This window comes from Larimichthys crocea, chromosome XVII, assembly GCF_000972845.2.
Source record: "Larimichthys crocea isolate SSNF chromosome XVII, L_crocea_2.0, whole genome shotgun sequence".
Taxonomy (NCBI): Eukaryota; Metazoa; Chordata; class Actinopteri; family Sciaenidae; genus Larimichthys; species Larimichthys crocea.
In genome coordinates, this window is record NC_040027.1 from 19109833 (window position 1) to 19134490 (window position 24658).

Consider the following 24658-nt stretch of genomic DNA (forward strand, 5'->3'; position numbering starts at 1 on the left):
TTGATAGCAACTCCCAAAGACAAAACATTCCTCAATTTTATACTCTTCTCCCCCGCAAAGTGCTCACTGTGAAGGTTTAGGGAAGCAGGAACTTTTAACTTGAGTCCAAAAAGATGATTTAGCACTCAAGCGGCCAGCTTTGACTGCCGGGGTGAAAATAAAAAATGCCTGCCTTTTTAACGAGCCTTGACAGGAGGGCTGGGGCCTGTTCTTAAGGCTAGTCTTTGAGAGTGTACCATCAGGGATGTGTTAAAGTGCTGAGCCCTGCTGTGCAGCACAGGGGAAACGGAGATAGCGGCATCGACGGTTTCCAACTGGCTGGCCAACTGTCGAGCAGCTAGCCAGCCAGCGACATCATCGTCAGCACTTGACACCAGTACCTGAAGATAATATTCTCCAGGTCAAATGGGTACTCAATGATGCCGGTGGTAGGCACTCGAACCCGCAGCACATCCTGCTGAGTGGGCACGTACCCCGCTGTTCCTATTCGATCTAAATCATTAAGGTAACTGTGGAAGGGGAGGGAACATATGACAGAGATGCACATATAGACAAACACCAGTCTCAACAGTCAGAGACCACATGCACATTATATATTTAGTATATACAAAAAAACAACTGCTTTCTGTCAGAACACATAAAATTTGAAAACACTCAAAAAAATATGCTTATAGCTTTTTAAAAAAACCCCCACTAAGCATACACTAATACATCTGCAGAAGGTTTCATTTCTCTCCAATCCTCAGCGTTTTAAAAAAGGACTCATGTTAGTCTGAAATAGATTAATGCAGGTTGGAATTAGCCCTGATAATATTAGCAGTCGTTTATAAACCTGCCAACATTTCTTCCTTTTTCCCCCAACTCTCCCCATCTGCCCGAACCTTCTTAACTTCCTCCGGTGGAGTGCACGTTAATACCGGTAGAAAACTGCTGAAAAAGGTCTATTAACATTACTAATGCATCTGTGATCTCATTACTCATGTCTATACTATGGAGACGGTCATTTCATCACGTTGAATTAGAAATTGTGGCACAGTGATACTACTTCTCTACTTGTACACACAAAATAATTCCAGTAGATTCATAGATCGTAGACGTACTATTTGGTTGAGTCGGAGAGCTGGTACTCTCTTCTGCGATCATAGGCCTCCTGGATGCCAGGGTCAGCCCACAGCATCTTTATGGCACCGATGTACGGCTGATCGAATGATGAAATCTTCTCCACGTCCACCTCGCGCACCAACTGGGCATTATTCTAGGAGAACAAACAATGCACAAAAGCAGACATTTAAAATCGACGTGTGAATTTAGTAACTGTGGATTTCATGCATGATTAAATAAATTGTCAATATCATGTCTTTCTTTATTGTCCATATTTATGACCTCTGTAGGGTTTTATTCCTTAAAGCATAAATACTAAACTACACTTTTCTAGAACAAACTTTAGGTAGCCTAGATTAAGTCCTAGTCCAGTGATAAGTTGTTAAAGGGGCACAGCTCACTCTAGAAGAGGAGTTTATTCTACATCTTATCATCTCACTGCCAGATTTATGAGCCCTTTGAATGTGATTTGCATAAGATCACTGCACTGAGCAATCAGTCGGCTGGATATCCACTCATAAAACAATCACCATAATAATATTTTCATCGCAATACGCACCTTGTTCTGTTCGTACTTGAACGGGATTTTGAGGGTCTCAGTTGCACGGATCATGGCCTGCATTGAGGTGAAGATGTTCTGGTACACCAGTTTGGTAAAGCCCTTCTTATCCTCATCTGTGTAGCCTGAACCATGAATTATTCTCATCTGCTTGATGAAGGTGCTCTTGCCGCTCTCTCCAGTACCTTAAAATAAGAAGACAAGAAGATGCAGGAGGTTAGTTTACAACTGAAAATTGTCATAAATGGATGGCATGACCCAAAATTAAAATAATGTAGTAACCCTTTAACGTGAATGCATTTAGCAAATGTATTTATGCTCCTCTAAGAGCAAACTAACCCATAAAATAAAAATGATCTGTGGGTGCTAAGCTGTTTTTAACAGTGAAAAAAACACAACTCTAACGTGGTCAAATTGTAGCCTTTTTATATAGCTCATATTTCTGTGGTAATTTACTGGACGATCTTTGCAACAACTGACCTTGTCTGTCCACCTACACCCTGGTGCTTATACACAGGGCTGTGAAGGAATAAGCACCATCATGCCCCCCAGGCAGTGGTCAAGACCTCAATACCAACTGAGTGTTTTTTATCAATACAGGCCGTTTAGCTGAGCTTCCACATGGTTCACTCTTTATTCCATTAAAGCGACATCATGCAACTTTTAAAACCATGAAGGTTGGACTGTCAATCAGGTGAATAAAACCTCTGTCATTCGCTCACTACACATCTGTTCTTGTGCTTAACTCTGTGCTCCAGACACGATCGCCCAGGAGAACTGTTTAACACTTTACAGCACTACGTCACACATCAAAATGTCACTGATTTTGCTGAAACTGGAACATATTTTATGGGAGAAATGTGTTCTGGTTTTCCCTCTGATGTCGTCTACCTGTTCAGTCTCAACACTCCTGGGTAAACTGTTCCCAGCTGTAGCTGCTGTTAGCTAATGTTAGCTCGGTTCACTGGGCCGCCCTGACTGTGAGATCTGAGTACCAGAGGAGTGTTAGTACGACAGGAGCTTTGGACCAATAGGAAAAAGAAGAGGAGGTTTTCAGGCCCGGGGCATGGAGAAATGGGAGGCAGATGGGAAACAAATAGGCACCACAATGAGAGCTGGACAAGCAGGCAACATAACTGTGCTCAGCAGAGGCAGAGGCATTTATATATATATTTTCAAGCACATGAGAAATGTGAGTTTGTAAGTCTAGTCTAGTCTTGTAACTCTCGATAAGAATTTAAACAAAGTCTAAAATGGACAAATGTTTCTAACCCCAACCCTAATTGTTGTCTAGCCATTGTCTTTTGTCATCTTGGTTCTAGTGTCCGGAGATGTGCAATGCAACAATGCAATGTAATCACTGTTTTGGCTGTGGTTACCACAGAGGCTCCACTGACAGTCTGGCTAAGTGGAGCAGCCCAGAGTAACCACATGAGGGCTGCATGGCTCACCTCAGTTCAACAAAAAGCTGGGTAAACTGAGTTCACTCCTCCAGTTTTGTTATCACAGTGACCATGCAAATGCACATGTGCATAAACACACAGAAAGACCTAAGTCAGAAGAAAAGGAAACTTGCTTGCACATGCAGAAAAAAAGAAATACACAGAACCCCCACAGTCTACTTTCACATGCATCGGCTTCTCCACGAGAGTTTCTGCAGCAGGTTCTGTATCTTTATATGGATATATTCAGCGAGCAAACTACCACTCAAGGCTTAGGAGACGCCAGAGGCGGGATGAAAGCATCAAGAGTTTTGTATACTGTGGTCATCAACCAAAGAGCAATATTCAAAAGACAAGGCAGGTAGCGGTCCAACCAAAACTCAACCTCTAGTTCCACTATGTAGCTGTCTCTCCAGAGTAATCCTCCTCTCTTCCACCCCCATTCCACCACATATTTTCTTCCTCTACAACACTGCTCGAGCTCTCTACCACTCATCTCTCCATCTCACTTCTCCCAACGTTCAAGTCTGAGTCACTGCAGTTTCAGCTACATGTACAGTGTACTCTCTGGTCTCTACCTCTCACTCTTGTCTTTGATGTAGTGATCTCAGCTGGTGCACTGACAATCATTTTAATTATGGATAAATCTACGAATTAACTTTCAGACTGCTGACAGTGTGCGGTTTAATTTACATTTGACAAGCTTGTTTAACGTTGCACATCACACAGCGTGGATATAAACACCAAAATAAAAATGTCTATGATGCCATAATCATGCATAATAATTAGCTTTCTTTGCTAAAGTGACAATGAACTGACACACAGAGGTTAAAAGGCTGCAGCGTGCAGAAAGAATGTTTATTCTGAAACTATTCATGCAAATGATGAGTACTCCGTATGTACACACTACATTGCTGCATTTGCATAGATGTGACTCACTGTGCTAATTCTGTATTACACCTTGTCTACACAGGAGGCATAGCACGATAGAACAACAGCAGCTTCCTGAAGTTCATTTGAACAATTTGTAACATTAAAGCAACATTGTGTAACATAAAATAACAAATTTTGAAAACATGTTGATGCTACACTGACTAATGGTCAGGTCAAAGATGCGTCTGCCATTCCCACTCTGTGTTCCCGTACACGTGTGTAACACTTTACAGCACTGGATCATATTTAATGGAGAAAATGTTTTCTGCTATCCGTCCGATGTCCTCCGTTTGCTCCGCCTCAACTCTCACTTATTTACAGTTTCCTGATGGACAGTACAGCAAACTGTGAACTAACGCTGCTGTTAGCTAATGCTAGCTCAGTTTGTTAGCTGGGCTGCCTGGACAGTGAGCTCAGTGCACTGGGAGGAGGTTCAGGCCCACGGCATGGCGTAGGGGCAAACGGGAGGCAACGCTAGGCAAGCAGGCAATGTAACCGGGCTCAGCAGCTTCCATGAACATTGCTAATAGTAAAGAGAATAAAGAGGACGTTGACGGAAGAAGCCAAGAAGATAAAAAGCTGAGTCAAATTCCCCCGTTTTTGTGCACGTATCTGGCCAATGAAAGTGATTCTGAGAGCGTGACCGAGCAAGAAGACGCTGAACAAAAGTAAATTTAGGCCTGAATTTCAGTTGCTGGCGAGCCAGAGCTTTATGAAATAAAAAAGGCACAAAAACATGAAGTGGCAGCTGTTGTAATAGCTTTAGCGGCTGTGGGTAGGGACAGTGGTGTGACAGAAATATGCGATAGAAATAGAAATAGTGGACCCGCTGACATTGCCATCCATAGAGCAACACTGACAGCATGGCCAAACAAGTGATACTGAAAGAGACACATAGCAGTCTATAGCCTGCACGGACTAATAGAAGTTACCAGGGAAAAGAAAGTTGCACAGCGGGAATTAAAAATACCAAATTTAAGGGGGGAGGAAACAGTAACATGGACACAGGCACAACCACATTACAGTGGTTTGTTAGATAACTAAATGTGCTCTGTGTTATAAAAGTACAGCTAGTATTCCCAAGGCAAAGCTGAAATGTCTTCGAAGGATGATGAGAGTCAAGTTTGACTGTCGCTGACTGAAGAGCACAGTTGAGTGTACAGTGAAGGAGTGCCCTGAGCCCTGCCTGCCCTCTAACCAGACAGGATCTTTCACTGTGGAAAGCAGGTCAGGCAACATTGGAGTTTCCCCTTCAGACAGAGTATGTCTTTGAGAGAGGGACATAAATAGCAATTGTCAAGACACAGCACCAGAGTTCACTTTCTCATTGACTAAATAACTGAACAGAAGGGAGAGGAGTGTTACTCGGATGTGAAGAAGTAAGAAAAGGAAAATACAGAGAACATTTTCTCTGCTTTGCATTTCTTTACTCTGTTACTTTACTCTACTTTGAATTTTCCAGAGGAGAGACACATGTCTTGCAGACATGATCAGCTTAATTCAACAGATCTCATTGTTCTCATGCCGAACTGGAAAACCCAGCAGAAGCATTTCTCATGGACAAGCTACTGTACATTCGCTGGAGCTACTCCTGAGGGGTAATGCTAGTTCCCATGGCAACTCTTGTGTTGGACTCATAAATACATGGCACAAAACACCAGCTGATAGGCCCAGCTGATAGGCTTCAGTACGTCTCCACAGAGCCCAGTCAAACATGCAACTTTAGTGCGCATTTCTAAATCCCACAATGGCCTCCGTCAGCTACTCTCAACCTATGATGGGAATTTAAAAGTTATGGAAGCAAATAATGGACAATCTTATCAACATCCTATTCTCCTCAGTTGACAATCGCAAAATATTTCAGTGCTTTAAATTCAGACATGTTCAGCGGTGATTAAATTTCACAGTTGCTTATAAGATTAAAATCTTTATTTGCTTCCATGTCCAATCCATATAAAATTAAGCTGTAAAACATACCATTCTTACTTCACATGAACATCAAGTTGATATGCATTTTATTTAGTAGTTTATAAAAAAGTATATACACTGTCTAATATAACAGCAGTGAAATAAATCCTACCTTCTGTCCATCTTCTCTGATAGACATGGGATGGATTAAGTATTAGACACAACTCTTATTATGGTTTTATCTAGATGTTAGCCTTAGCTCTGCACAACTCTCACAAGATTTGTTCGTGTTGTTTCTGCACATGGGAGAAGTTTGTTTTCAGGGCAGTCTGCCAGAAAGCCTTTCTACCAGAAAGTCACTGTTCGTGTTTGTATGAAACCAAAAGTCAACGTTGACTTATTGTTTTAATCCAAACAATAATCTTTTTCTAAAACTGACCAAGTAGTTTTGTTGGCGAAACCTAACCAAACTGTAATTGAGAAGTGAAATTTCTACGAGACAAACAGGACTTGAACGCTTGTTCCCTGTATGAAGTCCTACGTTTGACCAATTTATCCACAAGAAACTGACCTGTCATTTTACACGACGCTACACGACTTCATAAAAGTTTTGTCAAACATCTTACCAAACTCCGTGTGACTGCAGATGTACTTCTTTTAATTCCATTTGAAGATTGCAAATCTAGGGTTACCATCAAGACACAAACCCTTAATATTAAGATTTATTGATCTATTGCAAGATTTCGTGGTGGTGCCCAGAAGCACATGGAGGTTCAGCCTCTTGCTCAAAGTCACCTCAGTAGTGCCCAGAAGTTTCAGTTTAACTGGAACCTCTACAGCTCCCAGTCTGGATACTATACTCTATACTGTGGCCCATGCTGGACTTGAACCAGCCACCTAAACCAACCATACAGGCTTACCAGAGACCTTAAGCAAATGTGAAACCCCCAACGCAGCAAAGCTGGAGGGGGCAGGGTTAGGACAAGCACAATAATCACACGGCCGTGACTATTAACCAAGGCAGAACCGTGTCACTCTGCCCCCATCAGGCACTGACCAAGGTATTAGTCATTCTGCTAAATAACCATTAACTACAAAGAACAGGAAAAAATAGTTGAAACGGATCCATTTCATTGGGTCGTGCCAGCTGGAGGCCACAACAAGACATTTCAGCTACGGTTTACATGAAGATTAATAACTTGAAGCAGAGTTTGAAAGGGAAAGAACAAAAGAGAGTCAAGGAGACAGGAGGAAAAGGAAGGAGGTGCAAAGTGTGACAGAGTGAAGGAGAAGGGCGCTCCAGGTAAATGATTCCTTAAAACTTCCCCAAGCACATCAAACAGGAAGCTATGTCCACTTCAGCTCAGTGTTGGGAAAGGCTGTGCTGAAGGCCTGTCTGACTGTACAGGAACTGAATGACTGAATGACTGTCAAGTGGCCAGCAGGAACTCCTCCAGGAACATTTTTAGGAACTTAATGTGCATTTTGAACGGAGAAGAATTCTGGTTTGATTCCTGGGTCATAGTTACCGTATCCCAAAAAGTCCCTGCTCCCTACCCCGTTCTGTTGGACCAGGAACTATTGGGGGTCAACTTTGACATACCAAGCATCAACTGAAAAACAGATGTGTTAAAAATGCTGCTACTTGTTTATAGCATTTATCGAGACCACAAGAGAGCGCAAACTATCAATATTAGGCAGTAGTGAAAAGTAACACGTATTTTGATTTTGTTACTATGAATTAATTTGGGTGTTAATACTTCTGTAATACTTAAGATTTCGAACGCAAGGCGAGAGCGAGTCTGTGACAGAAGGGAAACTAAAATGGGTGCCAAATTAAATACAAAGCGTCTTCAAAAAGGTGTTTGACCACTACAAAAACTACGAACAGCTTTAATATTCCTTCACGTAGATTTAATCTGTTACCTGTCTGCATGTTTTATTCAAAGTTGTTCAATATAGTGAGAAATAACTGGTAAAAAGTGAACTAATAATAAAGCCACTGCATCAATCATTTGGTTGAAACACAAATTTACTTTTATGACTTTATTTGAAACTATTTCATCAAAAACTGACTGACTTAAACTGTCAACCTGTCTGTGCATGGACTGGCAGTTACACAGGGGAATTAATAGATACCGATTCCTGATCTTTTTTTTTTTTTTCACAGCTATTTTATTACCTCTGAACACTTTGTAGTTCTAATAGTAGAAAAATGGCATGCAAGTGACTCAGGTGTGCAAACACTCCACTGTCTTAGTTAAAGAAAAAAAAAATCTGCTCAGCCTGCCCGGCGCAAATGTTATTAGAACAGGATATTTACCCTTTACGTTACGGACGTCAAACTGGCCCACACAGCCTGAAATGTCACTGTAACAAAGTATTATCCAACCTATATTCTGTTTATTTCGTGTAACCAGCTTTAATGGCTGTGTCTGGCTCTTGGTCTATGCTGCAAAACATACACCAAGAAGCATTGTTTGTTTTGAGAAATAAATAATAAATAAAATATATAAAATAAAAAGTTATTTCATTGCAGTTTCATAGCAATTACGTTCATCACAAATAAAACACTCCCAACACCATTGCTCAGCCCTGCGGTTAAGCATCTCAGCAGCAGAGACGCACAAGTTTGACATAATTGTTTTTACAATGCTCATGCGCAGCCGTCAGAAAAAGAAAACTGACTAGTACAGACGCGTATAATTCAAATGTCTGACTGAACAATTTGGAGGTGGTTCTCAACTGAAACTGGTCTTGATTCCCGTCCCTACTGACAGTCACTTGGATTACCATATTGGCAGATGCTACAGTGTACAGCTGCTATGGATACAACTCTTGCTTCCTTGAGAAGAGGGTGTGTGTGTTAGAGAGATAAAAAAAAATGTTTCGTATCCATTTCCCATGTCACTGTTCCCTGTCACGAGATAGAACCACTCCACCCCCCCATTCCTCCTCCCATTATATGTATCGCTACAAGACAGCAGAGACCACATGGGACAAATTAAAGAAAAGGAAATTAGTAATAGGTGGAAAGCATGAATTTTATCAGAAAAGAATGAGAGAAAAAGTAAAAATGCACAGTATTTTACAACATATCTGCTACAGAAGTACTTCAATATTATTGCCTGATTAACAGCCGAAACTGACTGATATCCATAGATATGTGTATATGAGATTATGATGGGTCATCATTGTATAAAATGATGACAATCAAAATCATTTGTTCTATAAGAAGGTAGAAAATTTGAGAAATGTCGATCATCCAAACATCCTTCCTAGAGTCTAAGGACCAACAGTCAAAACCGTCATTTTCTGTTGATCAACTAATCACTTGAGTTCAATTTAATGTTTAATTTTTGAACAGGGTGATATTTCAACACTGGTAGTTTGTGGTTCTGTTGTATTAGACCGCATTATATTTTCAGGACTTCCTAGATTGAATTACCCTGTAAGGTGCTTCTGCAATTTTGTCCCATCTGTGCATCTTGCAATGTACTAACAAAATCCAATATAACAAGACTAAAACATGATTATAAATATCTTCACAAGCAGGAATTTATTGTACTGGTCTTTTTTCTTGTTTTGCAGGCTTCTTATTTTTAGCCGTCCATTTCTCCAGCTAAGAAAAACTCATTGTTTGTTTACAATAATTTGCAGAATGTGAGACGCAGGAGCAAAATAAAACACCTGAGCAAATGTTGGTATATTGATATATACTACAACTGTAAAAAAAAAAAAAAAAGTTCATATATTCTTTAGAAAATGACCTTAAAATTAATAATAATGAAAAAAAAAATCCAGTTCAAAATGCAGCAGATGGACTAGTGGGTGCAGACTAGACACCTACCAGGCCCGGCCATTCATCAAACTAACCGTTCATGGCATTTACAGCTACATCTTCATCTTCTCACGTCAAAGACGGAATGAATGAATTACAAGAATCTCTGCTGTCCTGCACATGGATATTTGAACTGTGTCTGCGTGAAGTCGACTCTGAGAGCCAACTACATCTCTGCTGCGAGAGGACAGACAGTACAGCATCTCTATTCCAGTTTTGAGAAAATTACTGGCATATTTTGCCTTCTAAAAAGGTCTTTGATGTAAATGAATGAATAAATGCTTTGCCTTTCTGATTGTACTGGAACAGCAGCATTTCCCACTAGACAGAGATTTGGCAGTTTGCAACCCCTCAATTAATTGTGATACATCCTCAACTTCACTTCCTACTTCCTAGTCCAAGACATAGTTGGGAACTTGCCCACTTGCTTGTGTGATGCTGTGTCAATGTAGAAAAGAGCTTTTTGTGTGTGTGTGTGTGTGTGTGTGTGTGTTTTTTTTTTAATAAAAAAGGTATTCACACCTGTTTGATTTCCTCTCTCTCTTACACATATACTTATAGCAAATGCAACAACTTATAGATATCATTTATATGGGAGTCAAACTGGTTAATTTGACAATTCAGTCTTTTGTAACTGTACAAAGTCATCATTTGTTGTAACACTTATAATTTAATATTTGTTTAAAGTGTCCAAATCCTCAGACATAAATCAAGACATTAAGCTATACAAGAAGGCTTAATGGTGCTGTACATACATGGGCGGTGACATGAGAAGCACTGGGCAGTCTTTCACAGGCTTGACTGCCACATAACTGCCGAAACTCTGGGCGTGTCATCAGTTTGCTCAACCAACAGAGCCGCCAGACAAACAGACAGAACTACGAACACCTACCTGTCTTGCCTTCATACCACACTGTGAAATCATATTTTTCATCTACCAGGCACAGAGGCGTAGGACTGCATACGTATGCCTCTGAAAAGAAAAATGTTTTGGACAGCTGATCCAGTTACACCACACATACGCAAAGTGGACTAACAAGTCCTTCTTATATGTCAGAGCCTTCATGGATTATTGATTTTATTCTGGCTGGCTAAGACATGAGGCTACAGTCACAACTAAAGAAAGAAATTCTTTGCAATGCAATGATTTTCAAATCCTTTTAAGATGAATACAGTATAAAGTCAACATGTTTAACTTTCAACACCTGTTTGTGACAGGTTAATTGGTAACAGGTGACAGTATCATTACTGAAAAAAGGGATATCCTCAAAAGACTCAGGATGAGGTGAAATCAACTGCTCTGTGTAAAAAGAACAACGTTTTTCCACACACAATTGCAAGAAATTTAGGGATTTCACTGTCTACGATCTATAACATAAATAAAACAAATCAGAAATCTGCATATAAAAAGGGACAGAAGCCAAAAACAATGAATGTCATCAAAAAACACATTTTGTTGCTGCAACTACAAGTAAAAACAAATTACAACCTCCAGAAACTGAGCCTGACAAAGCGTGGAGCAATGGGCTGCCTGGGTGCGAGCTTTCGGTTGGGGCTCAGGGGTTCGTTGCACTGCTCAGGGTGCCTGACTGTGACCAGCAAGTTCAAGAGCAAGCATCTGTGATGATATGGGGAAGCGTTCATGCCCACTGCATGGGTAACATGTAAATGTGTGAAGGTACCATTAATGCTGAAAGGTTTTGGGGCAATGTCTTCTTCAGAGACATCCCTGCTTATTCTAGAAAGACAATGTCAAGCCACATTCTGCACTTGTTACAACAGTATGGCTTCGTAATAAAAGCCTGCAGGTATTAGACTGGTCTGTCTGAAGGGTCTCCCGTTAAAAATGTGTGACGCATTATACAGTAGGGTTGTCAGAAGAATGAATACTTTAATACTATTTGGACACCATATGTTTAAAATGATACAATCTATTTTAAAAAAATACAATTTTACATTCTACAATCAGAACGACGCCATCCACAATCGATTAACTCGTGGACAATTTCCAACTCGATCTCCTGCTCCAGTACAGTCCACTGACAATCACACATGCTCTGCTGCAGACAGACGCACGCATACACACACACACACTATCTGGTATTATGTTGAAGACAGACACAGTGTTTATTTTACAAGCACAGAACAGGTAATGCAAACACGGTTGGTTGGTGCAGATGTCATTCAGTACCATGTTAGTTTCAATCGTTTTGCTACATTAACAAGATGTCTCCTCCACACGGGACTCACCTAAATATTCAGAATGCAAATTGTTCTTTTGGGGTGATTTCATAAGCCATGCTGCTGTGCCTGTATGACACGGTGAGAGAGAGAGAAACAGAAAAGGGCCAGGCGGGGCTAGTGGGAAAAGTATTTCACTTTCAAAACTTTGATTACGGTCTTCAGTTTGAGAAACGTGCATGTGACTTTTGGGTTGGTTAGCAAACTATTTCAATACAAACCATTTGGCTAAACTAACTGGCAGTTAGCTGGCACAGTCACACCAGAGAGTGCCAGTTTAAGGCTGTATGAGTCTAGCAATTTGAGATTTCTGGGAAATAAGCTCACGTGGGTGATGATTAGCATTATCAACCTTGGCTGAGAGTCAGCCGGTGCTCTTAGACATACAGTTGTGGGAGTAAGGATGCAGGGAGGCATCTGCCAACTCTGCCTTCAGCCGTGCTATCGTGCCTATGAGGATAGCTGGGATACCACAAGCAACCCTATGATGGCCCATCGTGCTATTGTACATACACACACACTCTTAACAAATCTCTTTTGGGTCATTTTATCCTCTTTGTGTGTGGGTTGTTCATCGGTACTGTCTGGAGTTTTGTTATTTCTACAAAACCCTGCCATGCATGGTGTTACCTTGGCAGCAGCTAACAGGGATCCAAATAAATATGGCTAACACTGGGCTTATCTGCTTGGCTTACTGTAAGACTTACTAAGAGAAACCATAATAGGCGTAGGTAGGCTCCATGCATGAGACATCCTTGGGTGTTGCCAAAAAACAAACACTCATTAACCCAGATACTACCAACCTGTTTGAGCGGTGTGCACATTGACAGATGAAGTGTGTGCTCAGTGTGTGTGTGTCTATGTATATATACAGTGTCCTGACTCCCATTTTAGTTGTGAGTACAGGTAAATATCCTGTGCCGTCTGGGGCCTTCACTCGTTCAGGTATACAGAATGTGGTCCTGATGTCGATGACTTGAATCTAGTCCTCTCGTTCTTTGTCGTTCTTCATGGGGAGATTTAACATGACAAGTATAGGCAGGAAAAACTAGATCAAAGGTCAAACTACTTTAACTCTTGTTTTTTTCCCCCCCAGGGGTAGTTCCCTACTAGTAGTGTTGGGAGGTTCGTCTTTTTACTGAATCGGATCGCTTACTCTCGGACAGTAAATTAAACTAATCTTTTTTTTGAGTCATTTCGTTAATTCTGTTCATTCACTAGTGCTGTAGCCCTCGTGGGCGTAAATGTGACAAATGAATGAAAGACTGATCTGTATGAACGAACCGCTGTGCGTACCGTCACACAGGCCTGTGGCTGAGATGCCTGTCATGTGACAAATGAACGAATCACTCACTGAGACCACTCATTACTCCCGAGTCATATAAAAGATTAGTTAAAATTGAATAAAACGTTCACGACCGACACCCCACTACCTACTAGACATAGTCCTGCTGCTGAGTCATGCATTAACATCCTCTCCTTAAACATAAATATAGCATAGATGTGATGGGCCCAAAAACACACAAGTTATAGACTGAAATGAGTGGTGTATTTTTTTAAGCTAATTTACAACATCCTATTTTTATTTTTTTTTTCCACTTTAATCACTTTATTATTGTTATCATGTATTGATGCAGCTATAACATAATATTTTCATGGACCACATGACTTGTATGTGACAAGGATCACTCATTAGATGAACCTCCAGCAGTTTCCCTCTCCTCTACGGTGATTTGTATCTCTTGGTGTCTTTCAGCTCGTTGTTTTGGTTTTGCTGGCTTAAAACTTTACAGTTTTGTTTCAGTGAAAAAAAGCTCTACAAACACACAGCAAACGACCTGGTCAGCGACAAACAAATGACAGACGCAGTTAGCGACTAGCTGGAGAGCACAGTGGAGCATTTAACGGCTAATGAGACAGATATTTCCAGAAAGACGACTCCTGTCCTGTATGCAAATGTTGCTCTGTATCTGGAGGGACGTGTAAATTGGCAATTGTTTGCGGCCAAGGACATCAAAAGTGTTTTATGGTGAGACATATTGGTAACTTTTTTTAAACTTCTATTATACTGTTTTCAACTGCAGTGAACAGTTTGACGCTTTGAGGATGTTCTCCGTCATAAGAATGAGGAAGGATTTATAGTAGGTTTAATTTTAACATTTCGGATAAAGTTACGCCTGGACACCAACACGCAAGGCTAAATCATGTTGTGGTCATGACGCTGTTTTGGTCTGTTTCCCATGTGGCTTCAAACCCCACCAGGAGCGTTTCAGTAGTGTAGTGCCCATTAGTATAGGCTACATAGTTAAATAGTTTCTCTTTTGGTTGTTTTAAACAAATGGGTGTTTTACTTTGAAAATCCACCAGGTTCTCTGCAGTTTCTGTGTCAGACTTCAGGCCAGCTCAATCTGCTCTGACAGGACCTCCAGGAAAAATCGATCAGCCACAAATTCTTCTGCTTTTGGTAGGATCACAATCATTAAATATATAAATCTTTAAAAGGGGCTTTGATCAGCTCTGTGGAGTCATCAGTAAACTGTCACCCAACCAGGCACCACAAATGAGTCAAAAGTAGTTATTTGTATATTAGGCTAGGTGGGATGTGTTAATATTTATTCAAACATATTAACTGTTTAACTTATTTAATCTTCAGTTCACATGTATTTGTTTTAAAGAAGTCAATAGTTCAAGTGTACATGCTCACACGGTAAAGAATGGAAATGCATGTATCATTTTTCAGTCTCATTTTACCCAATCAGAACTAAAAATATATCGGTATGTATCCATAATGGAGTCATACACTCTCTAACTGTGACTGCGCTATTCGTCGATACTTTTAGGGTACCAATGTGCCAAAATGTGAAGAGATATCATGGGCAGTCTTAAAATCAGGCAAGGTGACAAATGTCCGCTATGATACTCTGCTGAAAACCTTGGATTTGTCCGGGGGTCTACTGTGTTTCCTAAAAGCTCTGGATGACCGTGATCAGAATACAATATTTGTCCATTAAGGTTATAAAACAACAATTAATTTGTCAGACATAAAGAATGCTGACTTGATTTTAGACTCAGTAAGAAGAAAAGAGTGATGATCGCTCAGAAAACCCATTAATCAAGATTATTTTAAAATAATTAAGTGACGTAATATTATTTTTAAAAAGGGCCAGTGTGTCACATTTGAGGGGCTCTGTTTACAGAAACAGAATTTAATACATCAATTTAATTTGTGTAAAAAAACAAAAAAAAAAACCCTAATGTAATCTTTGTGTTTTTGTTACCTTAGAACGAGCTTTTATATCTGCAGACGCTGCAGATCCTCTTCCAGAGTGTTTCTACACTGGCTCAAAACACACAACACTGGCTGTAGATAGGGCCTTATATGTTTTTCGTGCATTTGGCTGCCACTGAAGGTTGTGCTACATGCTTGGAAGAGGATGGGTGAGTGGACCCCTACTGACTTCTTGACTTGACTGGTTTGTATAATATCAATACACTTCCATAGAAGAAGAGAGAATACATAACATTTGTTCAGTACTGCATTAGTACACGTTTTACAGGTTTTTCATCCATATGGCTGACTTAACCTTCAATCAACAGTGGATCCACATCGGAAAAATGAAAGTCCCTGTCTTGAGACTCTTGACTCACTGTTTAAACATTGCCTCATTGCGCAACTTTTTCTAACACTACCTTTTTTTTCTCTCACATTATAACAGGATGCTTTTATGTTACGACATATCTTTCTGTGTTATTACAATATCCTCTAGTCACTGTGTTTGATACGTGGTTACATTTCTTGACATCACAAGAATATGAATATATTAACTGATTACAAGAAAACAGGTTTTTTTAGAATGTATCAAATTTGAGATCAAGAGGAAACAAGCAGGCCTCTTACTGAGAACTGTCAGACCTTTGTGGTTTCACAGGAACCTCACTTATCATCAGATCCCCTGTACACTATAAGTACAAGTATGACTCTGACAATTTCAGTTCTTAAAGATCCCAATGTGAAAATCGATATCAGCAGTTTGACGCTGCACTGGCAAACATTTCAACATTTGGAAAAAAAGGTTGTATTTACTGAAGAAAGCTCACAAACTGGTGTTGTTACTGCAGCTCCCTGAGCTCCGGCTGTACACATTTAATTACTTGTGACTTTCATTAGCTACAGAGCACAGCAGAGCACTCTTCTGACCATGGCTCTTCCTCATCCTTCATGTCTACCATGCACTTACTAACCACACCACTGAGAAAGAAAGCCAGTCTGTTGCTGATAAACAGTCTGTTTAAGACAAAGCCCAATAATGCACCTTATAGGAGGCGAGTAAGTATTTCACACTGCATCGAACAACACTTCATTTAAAAAGCAGCATAATCAACAAATGCGAGTAAGGGAAGGTTGAATATTTCCAGCTGCAATGTTTCTGCTCTGCCAAATCACCAAAACTTTATTAAAGTTTGTTATTTGTTTCGCCTAATCAGTGAACTTAACAAGTCACAAGCCACTGTAGATAAAAGATTCAAGACATAATATATGTGCAGCCAAGAACATGACAAAAAGCTACACTATGTGTGAAAGTCTATAAAAAAGGATCAAAGAGGTCCATAATAGGTTCCAAATGAAGTGAGACAACCAGAGTGCACTTTAAATCACATTGTAGCTAGATAGTGCTTAGATCCTTTTCACACAAGCTTAAATAATGTGACAGCACACTCCCACCACAAGCTAAAAACAAAAATGGCTCCTGTAATTTCTACTTTTAACATTTTCATCAAAAAACAAGGGTGAAGGGGCGGCTGCAAGGACGGAAAAAGGATGTCTTCCAAATCAATCTTTTTGAATGAGTCACCAGCGCAGCATCTCATAACAATATGTTTCTGCGCCAGCAACACTTTAACATTTCTAATCAACGTTCAGCAATATGTTGACCAACTGAACCAACAGAGGCCTTTTGTGTGTTGCCAATCATGAACTCACAAGCAAGGCCATTTTACAAGTAGAGAAGTACAAAGCACTGACACGTCATGTTACGCCAAATATCAACAGACTCCAGTAGTTTGCTGCCTCTTTGTTATATTAGTTCTGTGCCTTAATGTAGATATATCTGGTTTATTATACACAACAACTGAGATCTTAGTGACATTGCTGATTTACGTATGATTAGTGGTATCTAGAGCACAACTTATAAGTCAGTATCTTAGAGCTTCATTTCTCAAATATCATTATTGGTATCGGCCAGGCTGTAACAGTATCTAATGACCCTCCACTCAAAGGCCCCATTAATCTTTTGGTTTGATGCTTGTTTCCACCCCAGATGTGTGTCGGGGTTAGCAATATCACAAATCCATGTGCATCTGTCATGGTTTTTCCACGCTACACACAAATCATGGTTGGTCTTACACCAACACGTCTCACAGATAAAAGTCAAACATAAAACTGAATAAACACACAAGTCATCACAAATTATGTAAAGACACGCACTGAACACAAACAAACAAAAACTACACAGCTCCCATTCTCACATTTTAAGCGCAACAATAACAGTTCTGCTAAACATTAAACAACTATTGTTACACTAAAAAAATACTGATACAGGAATCAGCTTGCTGTACACTCTGCACGATCGCTGAGGAGACTTTCTTCCTGACGCTTTAACAGGAGAATTTCTGTTTCATTTCAGCTCCCACGCACCGCTTACTGATGCAGTTAAAGTTGAAAGGCGTAAAGATTACGTATGTGTTTTGGACAGACGGATGGATTTACACCTTCTCAACATCTGGCTAGGCAGCTCAAACCACCTCCTGAGCTAATCTGTGAAGAGGCCAAGTGTAAAAGGGGTTAAAGGCCAGTTTAGGAGATCTTGTCCTGTCCTGTCCTGTCCCACCTCCAGACTAGTCATCGTTTCACTGGCCTCCATTTAACAAAGGTTACTGTCAATAGAAGGTTTCTTAATAGATCTATCCACAAAGCTATTATGGCTATGGTCTCCAATAACAATGATTATTTTGTCCAACATTCAACGAGCGCAGCTCACTTGACGTCCTGACAGTGATACGACATGTCGCCAACGCAAATTGCTTCGAGAAGGAAACAGTTATTGCTTATGAGCGCACAATCCTTCCGTGCTGGAAGTTGTTGCAGCTCTCAGTGTCCTTACAGTGTGATATCGTATCCCTGCTGTTCTGTAGCTGACCCTAAACAGCTTTCGCCATCAATATAACGTTACAACAAAACTGCACAATGGTTCTGCTAGTCCTCTTTAAAAATGAAAATTAATCTGTGCGTGGCACGGCCTATTCTCTGGAGAACAGTTACATCCAAGGGAGGGCCACCTCAGTGAAGGCCTTTTCTGGTGCAGACACCAGGAGAATGCTGTCTCCCTTGGAGCAGACTTAATTAAAACCAACTCTTTTTTCAGTATTTAAACCATGTTTTACAGGCTGATAAAAAAAAAGCATGGTAAATGTGGAGGGCGACTACAGGAAGGGTATTAATAAGGAGGGAACTGTTGACAGCTGGTTGTGACAAGCTTTGCTCGGGCCAAACGAGCTGAACGGCAGAAATTCAGAAGATAGTGTAGATGACGACGACGACGATGATGATGATTTTTTACAGCAAAATGAAGCCTGAAAGAAACACAGCAAGAGGAGGGCCAACAGTGAACCTCCTGCCTCTGTTATCTTGTGAGTGGTTGTCTCGTCTTTTCCTGTGAACTCATGTGATCTAAGATGGTAACTATAGATTTCATTCACTTAATAATAAAAAAAAAAAGAGTCCCGTAAGCTGTCCCACTACTCGCCTGTTAGAAAAACTATGTAAACCACATTTGAATTTGCATATCACCACACAGACAAATTGTGCGGTGATCTGACTTAAGCGTTTTGCATACCAAACCCCTTTTATGATACAGTCAAATCGCTCAGCTCAGTCAGGTTTGTGTGTCAAGAGGTTGGATGTGTTGACACCATGCCAACGTGAGACAGTAAGTCTTGTGAAACCTTTAACCAGATGATGCAGAGGCTTACCCAGCAGCAGCAGCTTCAGCTCCCTCCTCGCGTCTCTCTTGTCTCGCCGGAGTTGTTTCTCGATCTCTGCGTTGATTCGTTTGGACTCCTTCGCCTCCTCACTCAGGCAACAAGCCATCATGGAGTCTAAAGTCATCACCGCATGAGCTGAAAAGTCCGTCTGACAAGGGGGGTCGCCGGGCTATACACCTCACACAAACTAATAAAATAAATAAAATAAAAAACCCTCCTCTGAGAAACAGTACCCCCCCACACACACACACCCCTTCCTCGCTTTCAACAAGTTGTATCCACACGTTTTTTTTTGTGGATGATGGCTACAAAACAACAACAACAAAAAACTGTCAAGTGTCAAATATTTGACAGCAGGGTCTTGTGTAAATCCTAAAGGCTACAGAGGCTGACAGCTGATCAGAGACAATTTGCAATGCAACATGTCCGCAAACATCTTATATGTCTGCAAATAACCATTTTTTAAAAAAAATTATATTTGACACACAATTAGCTCGTGAGCTAAACCAAGCTAACCTGACAAGTTGATGGATTTTTTTTTTTCAAACACTTTCTAATCCCCCCTTCTTTCTTTCTTTTTTTTTGTCCACCCCCTCCTCTCCGCTTTAGCTGCTTAACCCGACAGCTTTAATAATCCAAAACTACCAACTTCAGCAGTCCCAGACACAGTGGGACACTAACAGGTTGCCACATTTGTACAATCCGTCTCTGCTGCTGGTTGCCCGGCCCCGAGTACGAGCCTCCTTTAGCCGCCCCGAAACCAGCACTGTGTCCGCCCGCGCAGCGACAATGAGCGCCCGACACAAACAGTCACACAAAAAAAAACACACAACCGTCTCAAGCTAGTCGATAAAAGAGGCTTGGGTTTAAACTACAAAAAAAAAGAAAGAAATAAAGAAAAAGCAACGCGCTCCGTGCGGTGATCCTCCCGCACACCGAGGAGGCTCCCAGTGACCAGTGTAGCTAAACGGGCAGGCTAGTCGTTAGCTCGCTAGGTTAGCTCAGCTCAGCTAGCCATCCCTGTAAAATTGCAGCCAACTGGCTAAAAACCAGAAAGCTCGGCCTGACTGAGGACCTTCATTGTTTCCACACACACACAAAAACAACAAAACACGCCAGGAACAAACCCCTCCAAAATGCGGAAAAAAAACGTCTAACAGACAGTCAAATGGACCCTTGTAAGTCCGTGCATTTTATCGCTCCTGGTATTTTTTTTTTTTTTTCCTCCTCCTGGTGGTGGTGGTGATTGCTCTTCGTCACCCACTCCTTTAGCCCCGGTGTGGCGCTGGTGCTGACGTCGCTTGGGATATAATTGCTTGACAGGCGGCAGAGCGAATCTAAACACAGCTTGTGGGCGTTCAAGGGGTGGGTCTTTCCTGGAGGGTTAAACTTCCCAAGTTTGCTTGAGAGGAAGTCTTCCTCTCGGAGGCGTGTCAGGGAAAAAGCGACTGACATTTGGCGGAGGCGGGCAACGCCCATCTCCTGTCAGAGAGCTGCACATCCACACGGTGTGTGCAACAAAGGTGACTGTCAGAGCTGTTTGTTCATGGCGAGCTTCGCAGTTCACCTCTAAGAAATACTCACACGTCTGTCTGCAAACAACTGGGGGCAAGGAAACTTAAGTCGATTAGATTTAACTTTATTGTCATTGCACAAAGTAACAAATACAACTGAATGCAGTTCAGCATCTAACCAGAAGTGCAGAGTAAATGAACCTTCATCCCTGCTGCTGTGAGACTTTACAACACCTGCACCTGATCATGTTGTAGTCTCCTGTACATGTCTGTTTCTGTTTTGTTTCTGTAACGCTTATGTTACACATTCTTAAAACTGCACATTATACTCTAGTACTTTTTGTACATATGTACACTTGTGTTTCCCTCCTTTGTTTCTATTTTTCGCTGCTGTAATAAGTGAATTTCCCCGTTAAAGTATTAAAATAAAGTATTATCTTATCTTATCTTATCTTATCTTATCTTATCTTATCGAACAGGATATATAAACATAGTGCAGGTATAAATGTGAATATGCCATGGGATATATACAGTATACAAATGTTATAGAATATATTAGTAGTATGGACAAGTTGAGATGAATATACTAACTAATATGTATGTATATATACAGTTTGGTAGTAGCAGGTAGAGAAGTGTGTGAAAGACTTATTAAGTTGGTTAGTATTATCAAAAATAAACAGATCTGAAGTAAATATAGGCATGAATGTACAGTATAAATGGTGGCATAGGATACACTAAATATACATGATATATACAGTAATAACTTAATGCTAAAGCACTAAAGTAGCCTGCTGTTTTCCATGGTATGCTACTTCTTCTCCACACTATAGTGGTAAATATTAGTTTTTAAAGCAAATATTATGGGGAAATCCTTAAAATGAATACACAATTGTGCAGCAGAAATTATTTTTACTACTCAAATAATCATCTCATGACCCCTCAAGTGTATCCCCAAGTTTAATAACCACTGAACCTAACCTTAACCAGCTTCAGCTATATGTATCCATATTAACAATCTAATAATGTAATATATAATTTGATGTCATGTTTCTTATTCACTGATTACACATCTGTTTTACTTAGGATTGTGAATGCAGAAGTATCTTCCACCACACCATTTCTTGCACCACACAGCTTGATTCAGCATTTCGTATCATGTCATGCACGAATGGAACCAAAATGACCACACACACAAAAAAAATGCATAAATGTCAAAAAGTATATACTTCTACTACTACTACTACTACTTCAATATTAACTCTGGTCTAAGCTTTGTCAACAAACAAAACAGGTAGTAAAACCATGTCATATTTACTTTGTAATGTTACACATATGACACAGGACCAAGTCAAAGAAACAGTATATCAATTACAAATTAGCAGGATGATTTCACAATTGTTTTCCTTTTAACACATGCTCATGACCATGAGTCAGTTCACACAGTAGCTGGTTTTGATGGTATGATATTTGTCCTTATATGTCCAGTTTTAAACTTCATTTTAGGGGGGTTATATATCTTATTACAAATGATACAAATGATTCATTATTATGTAACAAAAATAATAATAATCTGTTACAAACTATTGTATATTATCGTAAAATCTTACTAATCTACTATAGCTGTCAAGTAAATGTACTGTATTGTAGTAAAAAGTACACTTAAGGACACTGCATAAGTAAATGTCCTTAGGTACTTTTCATTTGCATAGCAGGCTCTAGAATATCCTGTTGTGGTGTCTGCATTTCAATTAGTTTGTCATTCACATTTCAAGCTAAAGTATAGAAGCATTATCAGTAAAGCATATTAGGCCAATCCAACAGGGTGGCTAGAAGGAAATTTGATTGGCCTCCTCAGATGCCACCTCAAAATTTCTGGATTTTCTCCAGTTGGTCCAAAATGCGACCACTAGGCTTCTGCCTTACACATGTCGTAGGTCACATATTACACCTGTGTTGGCTAATCTACATTGGTTACTAGCTGAATGTAGAATTCATTTTAAAATTATTTTAAAATCACTTATAAAGCACTACACTGACTGGCCACACTTTATATTTTGGAAATATTGTGTCTCCCCTGACCTTGTGAGTCCTCTGAGGTCTGCTGACTAAAGCCTTAAAATCTAGACCTAAAACCAAAGGTGACTGGGCACTTACAGTTGTGGCTCCCACCCTCTGGAGAAGCTTTCACCAAACTACAAGATGCAGAGTCAGTTTTTTTGTTGTTATTTAAACTTTTTACTCAGTTAGTGTCACTGTTTAGTGTTTTATATTATTTTATTGTTTTATCATTCTAAAGTTTGCATTACACAGCACCTTGTAACACATTGGAAAGGTGCTTTAAAAATAAAGCTTACTTGCATACTTACAGTTGTGTTTGTATGGATATAACAAAGCTGGAACAAAAATCAAGATGCAGTGTAGTAACTGTTCTATGTGCAAAGTTGCCTCCCTCATGAAACACTTATGTCGCCCTTAAATGGTCACGTAATATCTTTAATACATTCCCATAGAAATAGTTGGTGTGTTGGTCCACTCCAATTATAGTCCACTGCTAGTTTAGAGAAACACTCAACAGAAGTGAGTGATGACTTTACAATACAAATCTTTGAGAAGCATGAAGTCTGGGGCAACTGGACTTGGTTGTAGATCCATGAAGATGTTTCATCTCTTATCCAAGATGCTTCTTCAGTTCTGTGAACGGTGAAATGTCTTCATGCATCTGCACTTTCCATGAGGCTGAACTACAGCTACTGTGCCTGGCTGTGATGTCTGGAGTGTGGTTGTGGATATGGTAGTAGTACTGTATCTACTGTGTACTGCATTGTTAAGCCACACAGAATTTGAACCTGTTCTCACATAAGGCAGATGTGTTACACCACAAGAGTTCAAGAATATCGCAGCTTCAGTAGTGTTTAGTATTACACTAGTTCTTAAAAATGAATGTTTGACAGCCATAACAACATATGCCCAGCCATAGTTTCAGCCACAATTACAACGACAGCACCGTCCACAGATATGTCATTGCCTGGCAGTAGTAATCACAATCACAGCTACAGTCTGTCTCAATCAGCCTGCAGCAGTCAGCAAGACAGCTAGATTATCTATCCAGCTGCAATGATAAAGACACAGCTGAGAGCGTGCCCACTACAACCAGCAGCGGCCTCCTACATAATAAGTGCTATGTCAGAATACAGCTCTGTCTTTCTCTGCTCCTCTTCTCTCTTTCTTCTAACTGAATACCCCTCACCTCACACTCTCATTTCAAGTACTTAGGAAAAACTGTAGTGGGTACAAAACTTGCAAGACCATATTTAGAGCCAGAGTTTAGTTTGTCCGTTCTGTCTTACTGTAAAAACATGTCGGTTCAACATGAACAGGATAGAAACGCTCATTATAAGTAATGAAAACTGAACCATTCTTGTTTATTGGTGATCATACACTAATGAAAACATAGTTCAAGTTCAAGTTCAAGTTCAAGTCGGCTTTATTGTCAATACTGCAATATGTACAAGACATACAGAGACTTGAAATTGAAATTCTTTCTGTCCAGACAGCACTAAACATGAAATATAAAATACAAAATATAAGTGAAGATGTAACAATATAAAATAGAAATATATACAAGCTAAAAGACATCGGAGAATAGAAAAGTCTGGAGATATAAATAGTATAAACCGTATAAGCAGAATTATCAATATAAATATAAGTATGGCAGTATGATATAAATATAAATAAAGTAGTATGGTGGAATTTTTAAATTGACAGAATTTTCAGTTTGAACAGGTCTATAAAAATGAAATATGTAAACAGGTGTACACAGTGCAAATTTGCTTTTCAAGTATTTTTGAGTCTGAGTCTTGAGTCAGTTATGCATATTGTATTTAATTTTAGCCATATTCTGATAATATAATAATCTTACACACAGGAATTTTCTAAATAATATTAAGCTGCACTATTGTTTTAAAATGATCTTGATTAATGGATTTGCCGAGCTAAATAACATAGTGCCATCGCTTCTTTCTCCTTACTAAAGCTGAAATCAAGTCAGCATTCTGTATTCTCATTATATTTAATT

The 24658-nt window shown here is 39.9% G+C and overlaps 1 protein-coding gene across 2 annotated transcripts in view; it reads right to left on the bottom strand.

Annotated features, from left to right (window-relative positions):
- Positions 1-19190, bottom strand: part of LOC104923650 (guanine nucleotide-binding protein G(q) subunit alpha) — a 30979-nt gene extending 11789 nt beyond the window's left edge. Inside the window, exons 1-4 of one of the 2 annotated variants that reach the window (XM_019274357.2) lie at positions 19055-19190; positions 1661-1845; positions 1101-1255; positions 381-509 (exon numbers count right to left, since the gene is read on the bottom strand). In XM_019274357.2, coding sequence (XP_019129902.1) covers positions 381-509; positions 1101-1255; positions 1661-1845; positions 19055-19190 — 605 coding nt within the window. The remainder of the gene's footprint in view (positions 1-380; positions 510-1100; positions 1256-1660; positions 1846-19054) is intronic. The other variant, XM_010736811.3, reaches the window with a different exon arrangement.
- Positions 19191-24658: the final 5468 nt, after the last annotated feature.